We start from the raw sequence: 16,892 nt of genomic DNA, 5'->3' as shown, positions 1-16,892 counted from the left end.
TTTTTTTTTTTAAAAAAAAAAAACAAGGCAATTGTATTCAAATTGTCACCAACATACACTATATGGCCAAACGTTTGTGGATACCTGACCATCACACCTATGTGTGGGTCTTTCCCAAACTGCCCCAGACATGATTGTATAGAATCTCTTTGTATGATGTTGGATTACAGTTTACCTAAACTGAAACAAAGAGGCCCAATCATGTTCTAGCATGATAGCGCCCCTGTGCACAAAGCAAGCTCCATGAAGACATGGTGTACAAATGTTGAAAGAACTCGACCCCACTGAACACGGGATGAACTGAAACACCGACTTCACCCCAGGCCTCCAACATCAGTGTCTGAACTCACTAAAGCTCTTGTGGCTGAATGAACACAAATCCCCACAGCCACGCTCCAAAATCTAGCGGAAAGCCTTCCCAGAAACTTGGAGGTTATTATAACAGCAAAGCAGGGACTATATGGGTGTGACAGTCAGGTGTCCACATACTTTTGGCCATGTAGTGTACAATTTAACTCTCCACACTGGATCAAGTCACCTACCCAAGCTTCTTTTTTTGTTTAATGGGTTGCAGTGAGTGTGCTTGTGCCCCTGATAAAATGGAAAATATAATTTAAAAAGAAAAAATAAAAAAGAATAAGCAAAATATATTCATCCCAACTCTAGGGGGTACTAATACACCCATTGCACTCCCACACCCATTTTTATTATAGGCAATTAAACAGACTGTTTTCAGGTTTCAGAAGGTACATTTGAATTATTTATACACTTAATTATACAGATACATACATCTGCCAAAATGTTTAGTTGTTAATAAGTCTTATACATTTAATCAAAATGTGAAAATATTGATACAATTCAATCTGAAGTAACTAAAAAAATGACCTTAACTGATCATGTTGCTTAAATCTATTGCACAAACAGTGGTCCAGTTACTGTAACTGTAAAGACAGGAGTGACTAGAGGAGTTCCTATATGAAACAAGAAAATCTGAGTGTCATATACAATATAACATCACTCAAAAAAAAGTGCAACTTTTATTTAGAATACTAAATAAATATAACGGATTAAAAGATATATAATTATGAATAATTTTATAACAGCTCCTAAATGACCACAGGTTGTTTGCTGTCAGGTATGACAGTCCACTATGACCATGTCTTTATTGCAGCATGATTGCATCCCTTCTGTTGTTCAGTATAAGCTGGGAAAAAAAATATAATGTATTTATGAAAAATACATCACTGAAACGATTCTTTGAAAAGTAAAGAAAAAAAGTCAGCATGTTAATTTTACTTGTTGACAAAAATATGTCATAATTAAAAGAATTTATACCACGGCACTATTACATTCTCGAATCTGATTGGTCGGAAGGTGATTAGTTCAGCTGCAAGACAAATCCCAGGTTTATACTGTATTATTGCACTCGTTCTGATACATTATGGTTTCATTCATTATAGCTAATTATGGGAGTTCATATGGCAAATACTCCACATAATCCCAGTGTTATAATAAACAGATTAATATGCTGTTATTTAAAAAAATAAAAAGTATAAATGTTGATATTGATGAAGTTTTCAGTAAGGAGACATTTACTTAATATTTTCAGAAAGAGTCTCCAGTGTCAGAGCTTTGTAATTGTCAGTAAGTTTTCATCCACGAGAAAATATTCAGGACAGGAGTTTGCACTCCCCAGTTTCTCAGTAATATAAGCTGCATTTTTTCCCCCTATCTTATTAGCTTCAAGAAGTAAAGGAGAGGTTGTTGAGGGGACGACTCTTAATAGCTATTGTAAGTAATAACAGGAGTTAATGTTTCGCAAATGTGCCACAATATTAAATGTAACTATAACCAGTTAAAAAGCATTTGTCATTCTTTAATAAATTAAAAATTGTAATCATTGGCAGGTCGCTGTGGTATAAAAGGAATAAAACACTATGAGTTATGCTGTTGTTGGAAAGTCACACCACTGTCTTTGATTGTTTTCCTATAACAGCATGCCTCCTAGTGTTTTATTCCTTAGTTACCACATCCGTCTTTATTAAGAAAGGAATACATACTTGAGTTGATCTAGTTTGTAGCCTGGATCTTCAAGTAAGAGGTTCAGCAGCTTTGTATCTGTGTCTTTAAGGTTATTTCCGCTAAGGTCCAGTTCTTTTAAGACTGAGTGCTTTCCAGTCAGAACTGACGCTAAAAATTCGCAGCCTTTCTCAGAAACTCCACAGTTAAACAGCCTACAATGAGAAATTGTAGTTTTGTAATTCATCATGGTTCCTTTTTTAATGTTACTTTTATTCTTTTAATTGTACTATTGTTAAACAACACATTACCTTAATATCTCCAGTTTGCAGTTTGGACTTTCTAATCCAGCGCAAAGAGTCTTCACTCCTGAGTCCTGCAGATTATTTCCTCCCACATTCAATACTTTTAGACTTGAGTATTCTTTCAGAAGAACAGACGCTAGCGAATCACAGCAGCTCTCAGTTAAGCAACACTCGTTCAGCCTAACGGGAAGAAAGAACGTCTCAGGAGTATAATATTTGCTTTACTGTTTGGTACAATTTCAGACTATACAGTGAAGCTCTCACTCTAATTGGAAAATTTCAGCGTTCAGCACATCACAAAGACGTTTTATCCCGGCATCTGTTAGTTTGTTGTTTCCCAGGTTCAGCTCTCGCAGACGGAGAGGGTTCGAGGACAGAGCTGAAGCAAGAGCAGCACAGCCGTCTTCCGTGACTTCACTCTGTCTAAGCCTGTGTACAGAGGTTCAGAGAAGTTTCCCATTTCAAGAACATTCACGCCAATGGGGAAAACAAGTTTATAAATGCATTCACACTTTACCTGAGTGTGTGTAATCTGCACTTAAAATCCCCTATCACATGTGAGAGTGCTTTCAGTCCACAGTCTCCAACAGGGTTCTCACTCAGGTCCAGCTCTTTGAGTGTTATAGGATTTGCAGTAAGAGCAGAAGCCAAAGCTGCAGCTCCTTTTTCTGTGATGCCACAGAATGCCAACCTGCAGAAAGAAATTTCTACTTAACCCATATGTGGTCGATCAATCAAGACAAGTTACAGATACTGGCACGTCAGCACCAGAATCAGCAACCAACTCTCCAACTCCCATGCTACACCGTGACCTACAAACATGGCCACACAGGACTACACTCATCATCACACCACCTCACTGGCACATTCAAGCTCAACAGACTTCTAATAATACACACCTGTTTCCCAGTCACACCCACACTATAAACAGAATCCGAACCAGTGTACCTCAGTGTACCTTTATCCTGAAATGCCAAGCCTTTACATTGCTATTGCTATCCTGTTTTTTGACTCTGCTCTCATTCTATGGTTTTTGTGATTCTGGTTTTTACGGTTTGCTGATCGCATGACATTTTCGCTCATTTTTTGACTCCGCCTTTGTCTCTTGTTTTGGAATTGTTTTCTCTGTTGCTTGCAATAAAAACACTATTTTGCAACTGCATCCACTAAATACTAATACTAAATACTAAATACTATTCACATCACACTGGATATAAGTATTAAAGCAATGGTTCTCAAAACTTTTGCCTGGAGACCCAATTTAAATTCTCATGAGAAACTTCTTTAGCTACAAACCACAGAAATTATCTCAAACAACTGAGCCGTCAAAACATCTAATGGATGTTTAAGTAAAAAATTATTATTACTGTAAAATATTCCATAAACATAGTTTATCTGCATAGAACTCCATATTAACACATAATATGAAAAAAAAAATCTCCCAAAAACCTATGTGCATCCCCAAAGTTGGGAACTTTATAATGTATCAAAGTTAAATGTAGACAGATGGGAACTGAAAGGTTTAGTTGGACTGTGACCTCAGTATCTCCAGTTTGCAGTGTGGGCTTCTCAGGCCAGCAGAGAGCAGCTCAACTCCTATGTCCTGGAATGAGTTTCCACTCAGGTCCACTGCTTTGAGACAAGCGGAGCTGCACTTGAGAACTGAAGCGAGAACCTCACAGCATTTCTCGGTGAGCAGGCCATAACTTAACCTAACAAAAAAACGAAGAAGAAAAAAAGTGCAAATTGTTAATTCATATAGCAGATATTTATATTATGTATCAGCTGGAGGTTTGTCAAAAAGCTTTTCTTTGTAGATGTAGAAAGACAATTCCCACCATAAGACTTCAAGCTTGGAGCGTGGATCCTTCATGACAGCGGCCAGCTGCTCAACGCCTGGGTCGTCTCCTGGATTGTTCCAGTGCAGGTCGAGCTCTTTCAGGTATAACGGATTCAAGATCAGAGCTGAGGCTAGTGCTTTACTTCCTTCTGGAGTAACTCTGCAGTCCTTCAGTCTGGGAATTTAAACCACAAAGTCTATTCACATTAACCCTAACCCAAGAAGTTCAGTTACCCAAGTTGTGACCATTTGGCCATCATTTACAAAGTCACCAGGAGACATACTGACCTTAGTATCTCAAGTTTGCACTCCGGATTCTTTAGATGAGTAGCCAGTATTTGAATTCCTGTCTGCCTCAAGCTGTTCTCACTCAGGTCCAGTACTTTTAGGTGTGGAAGTCTGGGAAGAAGCTGTGAGGCCAAAGTGAAGCAGCCCTGTGGTGTGATTCTACAATATGAAAGCCTGCAGAGACAAGAAAAGCTTAAAGGCATTGAACTGTAGCTCCACTTTCATGCTAGTAACATACTCTTCATCCCACACTATAACACTGATTAACCCTTTGACAGACATTTGATTATATAATATTGATGTCAAGAAAATGTGTCATGATATGTTTTTCTAAGATTAATGGTAACAAGTAGCTGATAGACATCCATTTTAGCAGCTTTACTATTAAATTACTCAACATATAGCAATACATAGTTTAGGACTGTTTAATGCGGTTGTTGAATGCAGGACTCAAGTGGGTAAACTTAGAGTGTGTTTAATTATGGGAAATCTGTAGCATGGGTCAAAACATAGGCAGGCTTAAAACAGGGCAATCCATAATCAGAATCGAGGAAAACAGGCAAGGGTCAAAACCAGGAAGTACAACAAGTAACACAGTACAGGGAACACGAAGACTGGAGGGAAAAATGCACAATAAGATTTCTCAAGAAGGAACATAAACAACAAGGCAGAAAGAGTCAAGGCAAGTAGATCTTAATTGTCATCTCAACCATATACAATGTGCAGTACACAGTGAGATGAACTAACCAAAGTAATCAAGGTGAGGCGCTATTTGAAAAGGGTGCTTGGACCCTGTACCTGGGGTTATATATGTTGTTTAACATATTAAGCGATATCCCACTCTTACTTAAAAAAAAGTGAAGTGACTTGTGGCCAAGTATGGTGACCCATACTAGGAATTTGTGCTCTGCATTTAACCCATCCAAGTGCACACACACAGTAGTGAACACACACCAAGTGGGCAGCCTTTTTTTTGCTGCGGCGCCCGGGGAGCAGTTGGGGGTTCGGTGCCTTGCTCAAGGGTCTCACCTCAGTCGTGGTATTGAGGGTGGAAGAGAGCGCTGGTCATTCACTCCCCCCACCCACAATCCCTGCCAGACCCGAGACTCGAACCCACAACCTTCAGGTTCACCTTCGGGTTGTAAGTCCGACTCTCTATCCGTTAGGCCATGACTGCCCCTTTATACCAGGCCCTGCAATCTTTACCCGTATAATCAACTAATCAGTCTGAAATGCAAAATATTTTTACCTTAGTTTCTTTAATTTACTTTTGGCATTTCCCAGCCCTTCTGTAAGAAGCCTAAGCCCTGTGTCTCCAATAGAGTTACCACTTAAATTCAGCTTTTGCAGGTTGGAGGAATCAGAGCTGAGCGCAGAGCCCAGTGCTTTACAGCATCTCTCAGTGAGTCCACAGTTATCGAGCCTGAGAAACAAAACATTAATCTGTATTTCGTTTGGCCAGATATAAAGCAAATTCAAAAAAGAAATTGGTTCTTAAGGGATCTTTATCAATCTGTGAAAGGATTCAAAACACAGCATACTTACAGAGCCATTTCTGAAGCTTTGACCACCAACATCAGCCTCAGGAGACCTTCATCTGATCTGATATACTTCTTGAGGTCAAATACATCAAGTTTTGTCTCAGACGTCAGCAATACGAAGACGAGGGCAGACCACTGTGCAAGGGAAAGTTTGGAGGAACTCTCTGAGCTCAAGTAGCGTTGGACCTCCTTCACTATAGAGAGCTCATTAAGCTCATTCAGACAATAGAAGAGATTGATAGACTTCGCAGTTGAGGAGTTCTCCTCTATCTTCATCTTGATGTATTCAACCGTCACTTCTGTGTTTTGAAGGCTGGGTCCAACCTGTGGCAGCAGACTGTGCAAGAGGGTCTGGTTTGACTCCAGAGAAAGACCTAAAAGAAAGCGGAGAAAGAGATCCAAGTGCCCATTTTCGCTCTTTAAAGCTCTATCTATGGCATTCTTGTGCATATCATTCAGTGCTTGGGTAGCATCTGTTGTAGTGCAACTTGTCTGGTCAAGAACATTCCAGTTGTAGCTTTTACACATGAGGAACACATATACAGCAGCGAGAAACTCCTGGATGCTCAAGTGCACAAAGCAGTACACTTTACTCTGAGTCAAGGTACATTCCTCTTTAAAGAGCTGTGAGCACACTCCTGAGTAGACCACGGCCTCCTTGACATTGATGCCGCAAGCCCTGAGATCATCCTCATAAAATATCAGGTTGCCCTTTTCCAGCTGCTGAAAGGCTAGTTTGCCCAGTTTGAAGATAATGCCATCATCAGATGGACCCTCATTTCTGTCAGAGTACCTGTGGTTTTTAGTTCTGGTTTGGATTAGGAGGAAATGTATGTACATTTGAGTCAGTGTCTTGGGAACTTCCTCGCCATCTAAGGAACTGATGGTTCTCTCTAAAACAGCTGAGGAAAGCCAGCAGAAGACAGGAATGTGGCACATAATGAAGAGGCTCCTTGAGGACTTGATGTGCGCAATGATTCTGCTGGCCAATCTCTGGTCGCTTATTCTCTTCCTGAGATACTCCTCCTTCTGGGGGTCATTAAATCCTCGTACCTCACTCACCAGGTCAATGCACTGTGGAGGGATCTGACTGGCTGCTGCTGGACGAGAAGTGATCCAGAGGAGAGCATCAGGAAGCAGGGTTCCATTGATGAGGTTGGTCAGTAGGATATCGAGAGGCACTTGTTCTGCTGCATCAGACACTCTCCGGTTGTTCTGAAAGTCTAAAGGAAAGCGACATTCGTCCAGTCCATCAAGGATGAACAGAACTTTGTGACTCTGAGGATTTGTTGCTTCAAACGTACCCATATTAAAACACTGAAGAAGCTTGATTAGGCTGAACCTCTCCCCCTTCATCAGGTTGAGTTCACGGAATGCAAATGGATAAATGAACCCAATGTCTTGATTCGCTTTACCGTCAGCCCAGTCCAAGACAAATTTCTGTACAGACACTGTTTTTCCGATGCCAGCAACTCCCTTTGTCAGGACACTCCTAATAGGTTTGCGGTGTCCATGTATGGGCTTGAAGATGTCATTGCATTTGATTGGTATTTCTACTGTGGTTTGTGTCCTGGATATCATTTCAATCTGCCTCACTTCATGTTCCATTCGGACATTCCCGCTGTCACTCTCAGTGATGTAGAGCTCTGTGTAAACATCATTCAAGAATGTTGATTGACCCTGTATTGTCAGGTCATGGTAAATGCGCTGAAATTTTGCCTTTAGCCTATTTTTATGCTCATGATGCAGCTTTACTTCAGTAACTGTAGGAGAGCCAGACTTTGCAAAGCCAACAGCATGATTCCTAAATGGACAGAAACAGTTTATATTGCATGCAGTTTATATATAACATACTACATTGTAATTTTGAGGTTCTGATTTACTAAAGGGTTGTGTGCGTAAAATTTGAAACCTGCAAAAAAGTGTGACGTCTTTCGTATGAGTACATTGGACTTCTTGTTTTACGTGTTTGCCTTAATAAATGTGCAATTTGGTGTGTCTCTACCTAAAAGAGCAAAATATGGTGTGATGGCACAGCCAGTAGCCTCACAGCTCCAGGGTCTCAGGTTTGATCCTGAACTCTGGTTATTAACTGTGCTTTCACGTTTCACATTCTCATGTATCCACATGGGTTTCTTCCAGATTCTCCGGTTTCCTCCCACCTACTAGAAACATGCCAGTAGGTGTATTGGCAAGGTTAAATTGCCCCTAGGTCTTAATGCGTGTGTGAATGTGTGTGCACAGTGCCCTGAGATATACAGGTGTATCCCTGTTTCATGCCCAGTGTTTTCGGGATAGGCTTCAGATCCATTACTGAAAGTGAGTGAGTGAAAGTGACTCAGAGCAAGGCAATTGTGTGTGTAAACTAAAATGACTCAAGGGCTGGTACTCTCTTTAAAAATACTACCATATCTATATCATGCAGATACATATTCAGGAATGTCATTATGCACAGTCCACCTACACCAGTATTACCTGTCATGAAGGTATAGACTAATATGAAGATATGTAAATGAGAAGTTGGTAAGCATTCAGATAAACATCTAATAGGAGTCTAGTATATTGCCATTATATTGCTGCATGAATAGCCGTAATTGTAATCATTATTAATCACTGCGTATTTAATACTGCCCACTTTAGCCGACACCACACAAGAAAATCTGGCTTAAGTGAGATATGCCTCTGTTTTCTGCGAAATCGAATGTATCTCCTGAGCAAATGTCCATAGTTATGTCTGAGGTTTGAATACTGATGTGTGCACTTTCTGTAGTAACTCCTCACTATGTTCACACAACTCCCTTACTTGGTGCCTTACTTTGGGTCTTAGGAAATCAGGGCCTGAGTGTGTAGGAAACCAATAGCAAGGTAGTTATTCTGTGCTATGGTGATGACTTACCTTTGGTCTTTGTAAATGTCCTTGGTTGTTGGAGTCACAGGTTCAGGCAGTGATGACTGCCAAGTAGTTCTGATTAACACACAATCAGACACAGATGAGATCAGGCCAGGTTGCTTACAGAGGCTTAAAACATCACACATGTACGCCAAATTATCACTATTCTAAAATGATGCTGATGTTATACTCTTAATTGTACACTTTATTAATTTTACTTTATTAATTATACATTCTATCTCTAATTTCAGTAACAGATGTGTCTCTGAGACCTCAGTGGAAATTCCTACCCTTGTATGAGAGAAACGCCTTTTTTTAATTCAATTGGCTCCAACATTGAATTTGAACTCTTCATAGAAACACAGCTGGGTCCATCCAACTTGTCCAACCTTGAAATCCCAAAGAAATACCACACATCTGTCTCATCAAGTATTCTCCAGTTTAACCATTATAAAAACAGATATACAACAGATATTGTTCAGTATAAATTGCTTACCTGAGATCTTTAGGAGTACTTTCTCCACAGTGGTTCATTGTAGATTGTAATTGTGAATATCAGTCTATTTGCATCTGTATAACAAATATTACATTTACTTTAAAATTTTATATACATGTACCATCCGCTTTATTACGAACACGTGTACACCTGCACAATCATGTGGCAGCAGCACAATGCATCAGCTCATGCAGATACAAGTCTGGTCATTCTCCTCAACAAGGTGCTTCACACTGCAGACCCTCCGCACAAAGGATTTGTTTTGTTTTGTTTTGTTTTTCGGACACCATTCTGTATAACTCTAGAGACTGTTGTGTGTGGAAATCCTAGGAGATCCGTAGTTTCTGAAATACTGATACCAGCCTGTCTGGCATCATCAACCATGCCACAGTTAAAGTCACAATGATCACATTTTTTTCTCCATTCTGATGTCTGAAGTGAGCATTAACTGAAACTCTTGACCTGTGTCTGCATGATTTTATGTATTGCAGGTGTACAGGTGTTCCTAATAAATTGGATGGTGAGTGTATTTCTATATACTGAAATATAATTTCAGTAATGCCCAGATTAATGGAGCTGCATTGTCTAAATAAAAAATACAACGACACAGTAAACATGCAACCCAATATCAGGATTTTCATAGCTTATAGATCCATTGAAACATTAGAGTTTAATTTCTGAAGCCTGGTGAAAATAGCACTGGTTAACTATTAAGCCACCCATACTAGTAAAACTAGTAAAATTATCCAACTTCACTAGCAGCTACTTAAGATTAGACTATTAGTGGAATAAGTTTCAGATTTCTCATCATGAGCAATCGAAAATGACTGAAATGGGTGAAACTTTCACTTTATGAGGCAACTTTTAAATAAAACGCATTTAAACTATATTTAAACTTATGTTTAAACTAATTTTAGACAATTAAAAACAACAATATCTTACAGGACAACAAGCTAATGGGTGCTTTTCATGAAGGTTTCATAAAAATGTGAATGTTGACATAAGTGAAATTGAAAAAAAAGGAGTTAATGCCATGAAACAAACCACAAGAATTTCCCCAACTATAATAAGGCAGTCATGTGTAAACTGTATATTGCAACTCGAACAGAAGGAAGTGTAGATGATCGGTCATACGGGTCAGCCTCTTGAGGGGGCGAGAGGAAATGTCGGTAACCCACGTGTGTTTGTGGTTTAAAATAAAAAAGATTACGCCTTCTACCATGTCATGTGTTGGTATAGTCTTCACCCAATTATCATCCAAAAGATGGGGCACATGTCTTCATCACCTCAGTGACACAGACACTGGTGGTAATGACTACACAGTGCTATTCTTGCACACTAAGCGCACCCATAACGGATAAATGACTCATGATATCTAGAAGGAAGTCACATGGAGTACACAGTTCAGTGTAAAGATATTATGAAATAATGAAATAATATTTTAAGAGATTGTAATTTTGTTACAGACCCTGTAGAGTTGGTGTTATAAAGCAATAACACACTTATTTCTGTGACTTTAACACTTTAGTTAATTTGCTCGTTGATTTAATGTTGTGGAACGTCCATGAGTGAGTTCTTGTTATTACTTATGATATAGCAGCTATAAACAGTCATCCCCACACCAGCAGGATGGCTGGTATAAATGGTCTAGCACAGCTAAGATCTCCCTTAAAAAGACATGAGTATAAAGTTTCAGCATCCACATCAGATTATTTGCTGTTAAGAAGCGTAAGGTGGATTATTTTGCACTTCTGTGGAATCAAACGCAACAGCACCACCAACAGTTGTAAGTAAAATACATAGAATGTATGAAGAAGCGAGGCTGCGGCTGATTTCTTCCTAGTCCAGAGTGTAGATTCATGCAGCTTATCAGTGACAGTCATGTCAGGTGAAACAGCCCCTAGACAGCCCCTTAATGTCCATTTAGGCTGATATTTTTTATCCCTCTTCGCGGACATATCCATAACACATCATCAACAGTGATTGAGAAGGCACATATGAAACTCAGTCATGGGTGTAATGAACATGAACTAGGTGGATTATTTACTCTATCATGCCTTTGGACGAGAAACTAAAAGTAGATAGACTAGACAGACACTGTACAATTAATGTACAAATTACACAAAAGGACAGACTGTTACAACTTTTCTGTTTACCATGTTTGATATTCAGGTGAAACATGAGGAAGCACGGCATGAAGCCTGTGGAGTATTAAGGACTCTAAAAACTTCAAAAGTTTCATTGTCAAGCTATTGATAATTATTATATTTAATATCACAACCAGCCATCACTGTTCACCAGCTTCTCTTAATACGTTAATAAGACAAAAAACAAACTGACACTGGAGGCTCATTACAAAAATGTTAAATATACATCTCCTCACAAAAGATTTCACCATATCAAGAATTAGACAATTAAAAAACGTGTTTTTAACCCATTTATTTGGAGTGTCTGGCAGCCAGAACTACTGTGAAAGCTGTTATTGTAGAAAATTATTCAACACAGGTCTTCTGACTAGTGAGAGTCAAGAATTCACCAGTGCTGTGGTAAAAACTGACTTAAACTAAGCTAATGGAAACATAATCAGAGCTTAAAATCAGGTTTATCTTAGTAAAGAAGTGGAATGAAACTCATTCCAGTCACATAAAACTTGATCAGGTATATCTAGCATTTCCTTTAAAAAAAACTGACAAAGCAAGGTAAATTGTTAATCATATAATTAATAACCTGAAATCATACTTACAACTGAAGCTAATGTTGGTCAAGGCTGAAATGGAGCCAGACACCAAAACTGGTTAACTGGTCATTTCACTTCCTTTCACTTCCCTGAAGCTGAAGTTGGTTTCTTGGCATTCTCTTTGTTTGAATCTGCAGCTCCACCTTAAATGACTGCAGATATGGAGGAATATGCAGACAGAGGGCACTCATGAGTCTTTTTCTTATTTTAATCCATATTGAGGATTGGTAAATGCCATTGAATTGACTACTTGTAAATGTACCTGAACTAGGTTTTGTAGTTAGTATGGAAAAATACTTATTGTCTGAACCATTTTCATCCCTAAAAGGATAATATTACGTTATTTATATTATGTATAATGTATTTAATATACTTAATTTGCCTATCTAAACCAAAGTTGGGAGCTAAGGGGCTAAAAATGCTAAAAATCTCACCACAGTCTGAAAGAAAGGGACTTACTAAAACTGGCCCAAAGTCTTCTTCATCCATAGAAGTTTCATAATATGTTGCATAAAATGCCTAATGTTTCAATATGAACCAATGTTCATGACATTGGTGAATAGTATTTAAGGGGTCAAAATATCTTGGCCCACCAAAAACTCACTACAATCTGAAAAAAAAGACTTTATAAAAAGGTTACAAAATATTGGTTCCTGTCTGGTGAAAACTCGTCTTCACCTTTAAAAGTGTTATATTTTTCCTATAGCACTAAGTGTTTAGACCAGAAGGGTTAAACATTTTGAGCCAATCATAATTTGTCCAGTACAATATCTGAAACAGGACTTTCCAAAAAGAGGTAACATGGTTCCCCAACTCGAAGTCTTGTGCATCCCTTAAAGTCCCTATGATAATACAGATAATATAAAATTCCTACATTATCTCCCCATATTTCTCCCCGTATGTTCAGACCACTGACAAGAGAGTTAAAATGTTCCAAAACTCACCACAGAATAAAAGAAAAATCGACCCAAATAGGATCATTTGTCTCCAACCTGAAACAACGTGTTCATCCATTCATTTATTTATTTTATGCAAAGCTAATCCAGTAAACCCTCCCCTTTCCCTCTGTAAATGCTCAACCCAGTGATCCAAAGTTTTGTCTGTATGTAGCAGGAAACTCCACTGGAGGAAAAGCTACAACAGAGAATGAAGCCTAAATCTCTTTTAGAGACGTGGGACGAAGGGCAAAATGAGAGCAGATATCAGCGATATGTTTGCTCAAAGAAATACGTGACTTTAGAGGAGAATGAGAGCCAAGAGAAAACAAAAGAGGAGAAGAAGGCAAAAAAGAAAGAGAAGTACAAGAAATATAAAAAGGTAATGCACATTTCTATGTGCAAATTTTAAAAATTATGATTATATGTAATTATTTTAAAGGAATGTATTTTAATTTTTATTTGGTATACAGGTGTACAGTTTTATAGCTGATACTGTACTTCTCCCTAGTACATTCATTTAGGCCTGTAATTAGACAACAGTCTGATTATAGTTAGAGCTCTCTAGTTCGATCTAATTTGGCTTATCTCTCAAAAAGGATTTGAGTGTGTATTGTGGTGAACATGCAGGGTTGTCTTACTTATTTCTTGAGTATACGGTATAGTATACTGTATACAGTATATACATGATACAGTGGGTAGATGAAAAACCAAATGTAAATTGTTTATAGCTGCTATAATGTAAGTGATAACAGGAACTAACATGTTTTGTGGACTTTTCACAACATTAAATGAAAAAAATTGCTGTGGAATAAGAGAAATTTAACACTTGGGATGTCCTGTTGTGGTTGTCTTTTATTCCTTATATATACCACACACTTACTTTTTTTAAGTATGTTTGTATCGACACGTTTAACAGTATTTATCATTAACAGTGTTATTTTCGCGTTGCAGAATGTGAGGAAGGCTCTGCGTTATAGCTGGAAGTGTCTGTTGTTGGGACTTCAGAACTTCACAGTGGGATACTCCGTACCCAACATGTCCGCCGCTTTCGTCCCCGAGTTCAGACCAAGCTCAGACAAGACAAGACCAAATCATTTATAAGAAGTCAGCTGGCCCAAGCAGATGATTCAGCACTCTGTCCTGGCTGGCCTTGAGACTCAAGACTTGTTTTGGGATCCATTTGGAAATTTGTAGCAATCAGAAAATGACATTGGTTCATTTTTAAAACTGTGACTTTCACATTATGATAAAGAATAAAGGCAAAAAAAGGGCATATTTTGCAAAAAGGAAACCCAGAGGACCTGCTTAAAGGTTTCAATTAATATGTAAGGAGATTCTCACTTGTGTTTCATTTAGGTATCACTTTGTCACAAACTATATTCCTAAAATTGCTTAGGAGTAACAAATAAAATAAATAAATAAATAAAATAAGACAAAATGCATGTGATTTTTCTGAGATTAAAAGGAGCTAAATAGAGAGAAAGGCCATGCTTGGCCTTTTGCCAGGATTTAAACATGCAATCTCTTAATTATAAGGCACTTTATCATTGCGTCACCTAGCAGCTTGTGACTAGATACTAAAACATTTTTCCTTCTATTGTTCCCTGGTTAGTTCATTGAGTCAAGTGTTGCTGAAGAGCTGAACAAGATAATGATATCTGAGTAAATGGGGATTGAGATGTCTTCTCCAAATACAATTTTTAAATGCGTGATAAAAATGTATTCTGAACAGTATTGGCATACTGCATTAAAACCTGATCACATAAAAACAGTAAATAACTAATAAATATTTACCATAAGAAAATGCTTTCATGTTAGCATATAAAAAGTACACTAGTGTAGGCTACTTCTCTCCAGAGACTTAGACTAGCATATCAAAGTATACACTAGCGTACGTCTTTTCATATGTGCTTAGACATGACAGGTATATCAGTTTGCTAGACATCCAGTAAAATGTTACTGAATAATTGCTTAGTTTATTATTTTCTGATTTATCTGCCTTTTTTATTCAACTGTCATATTTTATTCTGCTTGTATTATCCAGTAAGTTTGAGCTGTCAAGTAACCCCAATATATCTTCCAAACTCCAGGAATATTTACACTGTTCTGCTTGGATTTAATCAGGATTTTATTTGATAAGAAATGGACTGTGTCAGAGTCAGTGACGGTTTGTTGTATGTAAGTCTAGTATGGAGATTTAGCATGTCGTCAGTAAGTGTAGAACACAGTGCACAGGATTTTGAAACAGGAAGGTTTCAGAGCAGATCAAAACAGGATGTTCTTGCAGAGACTAGAAACGCTGGGTCAGGTTTCATGAAGTTTGGAGACCTTTGTCAATATTGCCTTGAACACACCCCTGTTGACTTCCCCTCATTCCTCATTGTCCTTTGTGTGATCAGTGTCACCCTGTAAAGGAATCTTCAATACTTTATTAACTAAAGTGAAGTTTGGAGCAATTTACTTTTTCAAGCCAGAAAAAAAAAATGGTGAAACGACTGTATAATAGTCTGTATTTGTTCATTTTAAATTTAAAATTAATATTGACGGTATACTATCAAACTAATTAGTATTAAATCTTTAATTAAAGATAACTAATTATCTTTAATTTTACATCTTTAAGTCTTGAGTGCATTTTTAAAAATACAATTATTCAAAAAGCATTGTTCTTCATGGGCAGAACACTGGTTTAGTGTTGACATCTCACCGCTCCAGGGTTCCTGGTTTGATCCCAAGCTAAGTTTACTGTCTCTGTGGAGTTTCTGTACATTTCCTTCCTGTGCCTGCGTGGGTTTCCTCTGGGTTTTCCGGTTTCCTTCCACCCTGCAAAAACATACTGTGACCCTCCAAAACCAGTATGTTTTTGAATGGCGGGAGGGTTGACTGTTGAGTCTAAATTGCCCCTATATGTGAATGAGTGTATGAATATGTGTGTGCTTGGTGCCCTGCGCTGGACTGACATCCCATCCAGGGTGTATTCCCACCTTGTGCTCAGTATTCCTGGAATTGCCTCCAGATTCACTGGCACTGTGACCAGGATAACTTAGGCTCTTGCTGAAGAAGAATGAATGAATCTTTATTGTTGCTGGTACAGTACTATTTGACAAGGCAAAAGTACCTTAACATTATTTAAAATGTATTTTATTGTGTTCTTTAAGTCTCTCATACACTCATTTTATATATTGTAGTTTTCCATGTTGGGAGGTTGTGCTATGGCACCAGGAAGGATTTAAAGTGTTGCTTATTATGTGCTGTTGTATGGTGTGGTGGATTAAAAAGTATGTTTGGAATGAATGGAAAAAATAAATGGATTACTTATTATTATTAAAATAATAATTGTATGTTGTGTTCTCTTTACTTATTTGTACACTAGGATTTTTGCACATTGTCATCCTCCATGTTGGAATGTGATCTACTGAAGAATGAATGCTGACTCACTGTGAGGTTGTAGAAAGTGTTGCTTATTGGCACTTACAGTCGGGAGAAGTGTATTTACACTGTGTATATACACTATGTGGCCAAATGTTTGTGGACACCTGACCATATAACACCCATATAACATGTGTTTTTTGAACGTCCCATTCCAGATTTAGTCCCTGCTTTGCTGTTATAATAAGCTCCACTCTTCTGGGAAGGCTTTTTTTCACTAGAATTTGGAGCGTGGCTGTGGGGATTTGTGTTCATTCAGCAACAAGAGCATTAAGTGAGATCAGGCACTGATGTTGGGTGAGGAGGTCTGGTGTGTAGTCGGCGTTCCAGTTCATCCCAAAGGTGTTCAGTGGGGTTGAGTGCAGGACACTCAAGTTCTTCCACTCCAACCTTAACACACCATGTCTTCATG

General features: G+C 38.3%; 2 protein-coding genes across 2 annotated transcripts; one reads left to right on the top strand and one right to left on the bottom strand.

Annotated features, from left to right (window-relative positions):
• Positions 1-692: 692 nt before the first annotated feature.
• On the bottom strand, positions 693-13,139 carry nlrp12l (NLR family pyrin domain containing 12-like). The gene is made up of 15 exons (XM_026945149.3): positions 13,061-13,139; positions 12,123-12,268; positions 9,380-9,453; positions 9,174-9,272; positions 8,890-8,958; positions 5,998-7,797; positions 5,702-5,875; positions 4,453-4,626; positions 4,163-4,339; positions 3,863-4,036; positions 2,842-3,015; positions 2,589-2,753; positions 2,331-2,504; positions 2,061-2,234; positions 693-1,204 (listed from the first exon to the last, which is right to left on the bottom strand). Exons 3-15 carry the CDS (start codon positions 9,415-9,417, stop codon positions 1,195-1,197), a joined length of 3,402 nt encoding a protein of 1,133 aa, XP_026800950.3. The 5' UTR covers positions 9,418-9,453; positions 12,123-12,268; positions 13,061-13,139; the 3' UTR covers positions 693-1,194.
• A 63-nt stretch (positions 13,140-13,202) lies between these two features.
• si:dkey-126g1.9 (required for drug-induced death protein 1) lies at positions 13,203-16,380 on the top strand. Its single transcript, XM_026944939.3, has 2 exons — positions 13,203-13,433; positions 14,006-16,380. The coding sequence occupies exons 1-2, from the start codon at positions 13,263-13,265 to the stop codon at positions 14,153-14,155; spliced, it is 321 nt and encodes a 106-aa protein (XP_026800740.1). The 5' UTR covers positions 13,203-13,262; the 3' UTR covers positions 14,156-16,380.
• The last annotated feature ends 512 nt before the right edge of the window (positions 16,381-16,892 follow it).

This window comes from Pangasianodon hypophthalmus, chromosome 16, assembly GCF_027358585.1.
Source record: "Pangasianodon hypophthalmus isolate fPanHyp1 chromosome 16, fPanHyp1.pri, whole genome shotgun sequence".
NCBI classification, from domain to species: domain Eukaryota; kingdom Metazoa; phylum Chordata; class Actinopteri; order Siluriformes; family Pangasiidae; genus Pangasianodon; species Pangasianodon hypophthalmus.
This window is presented reverse-complemented; position numbering and strand designations above follow the sequence as displayed.

Excerpts from the sequence above, each read along its gene's own strand:
- nlrp12l (XM_026945149.3), bottom strand. The coding sequence starts at position 9,417 with ATGAACCACTGTGGAGAAAGTACTCCTAAAGATCTCAG. Across the intron at positions 4,340-4,452 it reads TGCAAACTTGAGATACTAAG|ACTGAAGGACTGCAGAGTTA; the intron begins GTCAGTATGTCT and ends TTAAATTCCCAG. Across the intron at positions 2,235-2,330 it reads TGCAAACTGGAGATATTAAG|GCTGTTTAACTGTGGAGTTT; the intron begins GTAATGTGTTGT and ends TTCTCATTGTAG.
- si:dkey-126g1.9 (XM_026944939.3), top strand. The coding sequence starts at position 13,263 with ATGAAGCCTAAATCTCTTTTAGAGACGTGGGACGAAGGGCAAAATGAG. Across the intron at positions 13,434-14,005 it reads AGTACAAGAAATATAAAAAG|AATGTGAGGAAGGCTCTGCG; the intron begins GTAATGCACATT and ends TTCGCGTTGCAG.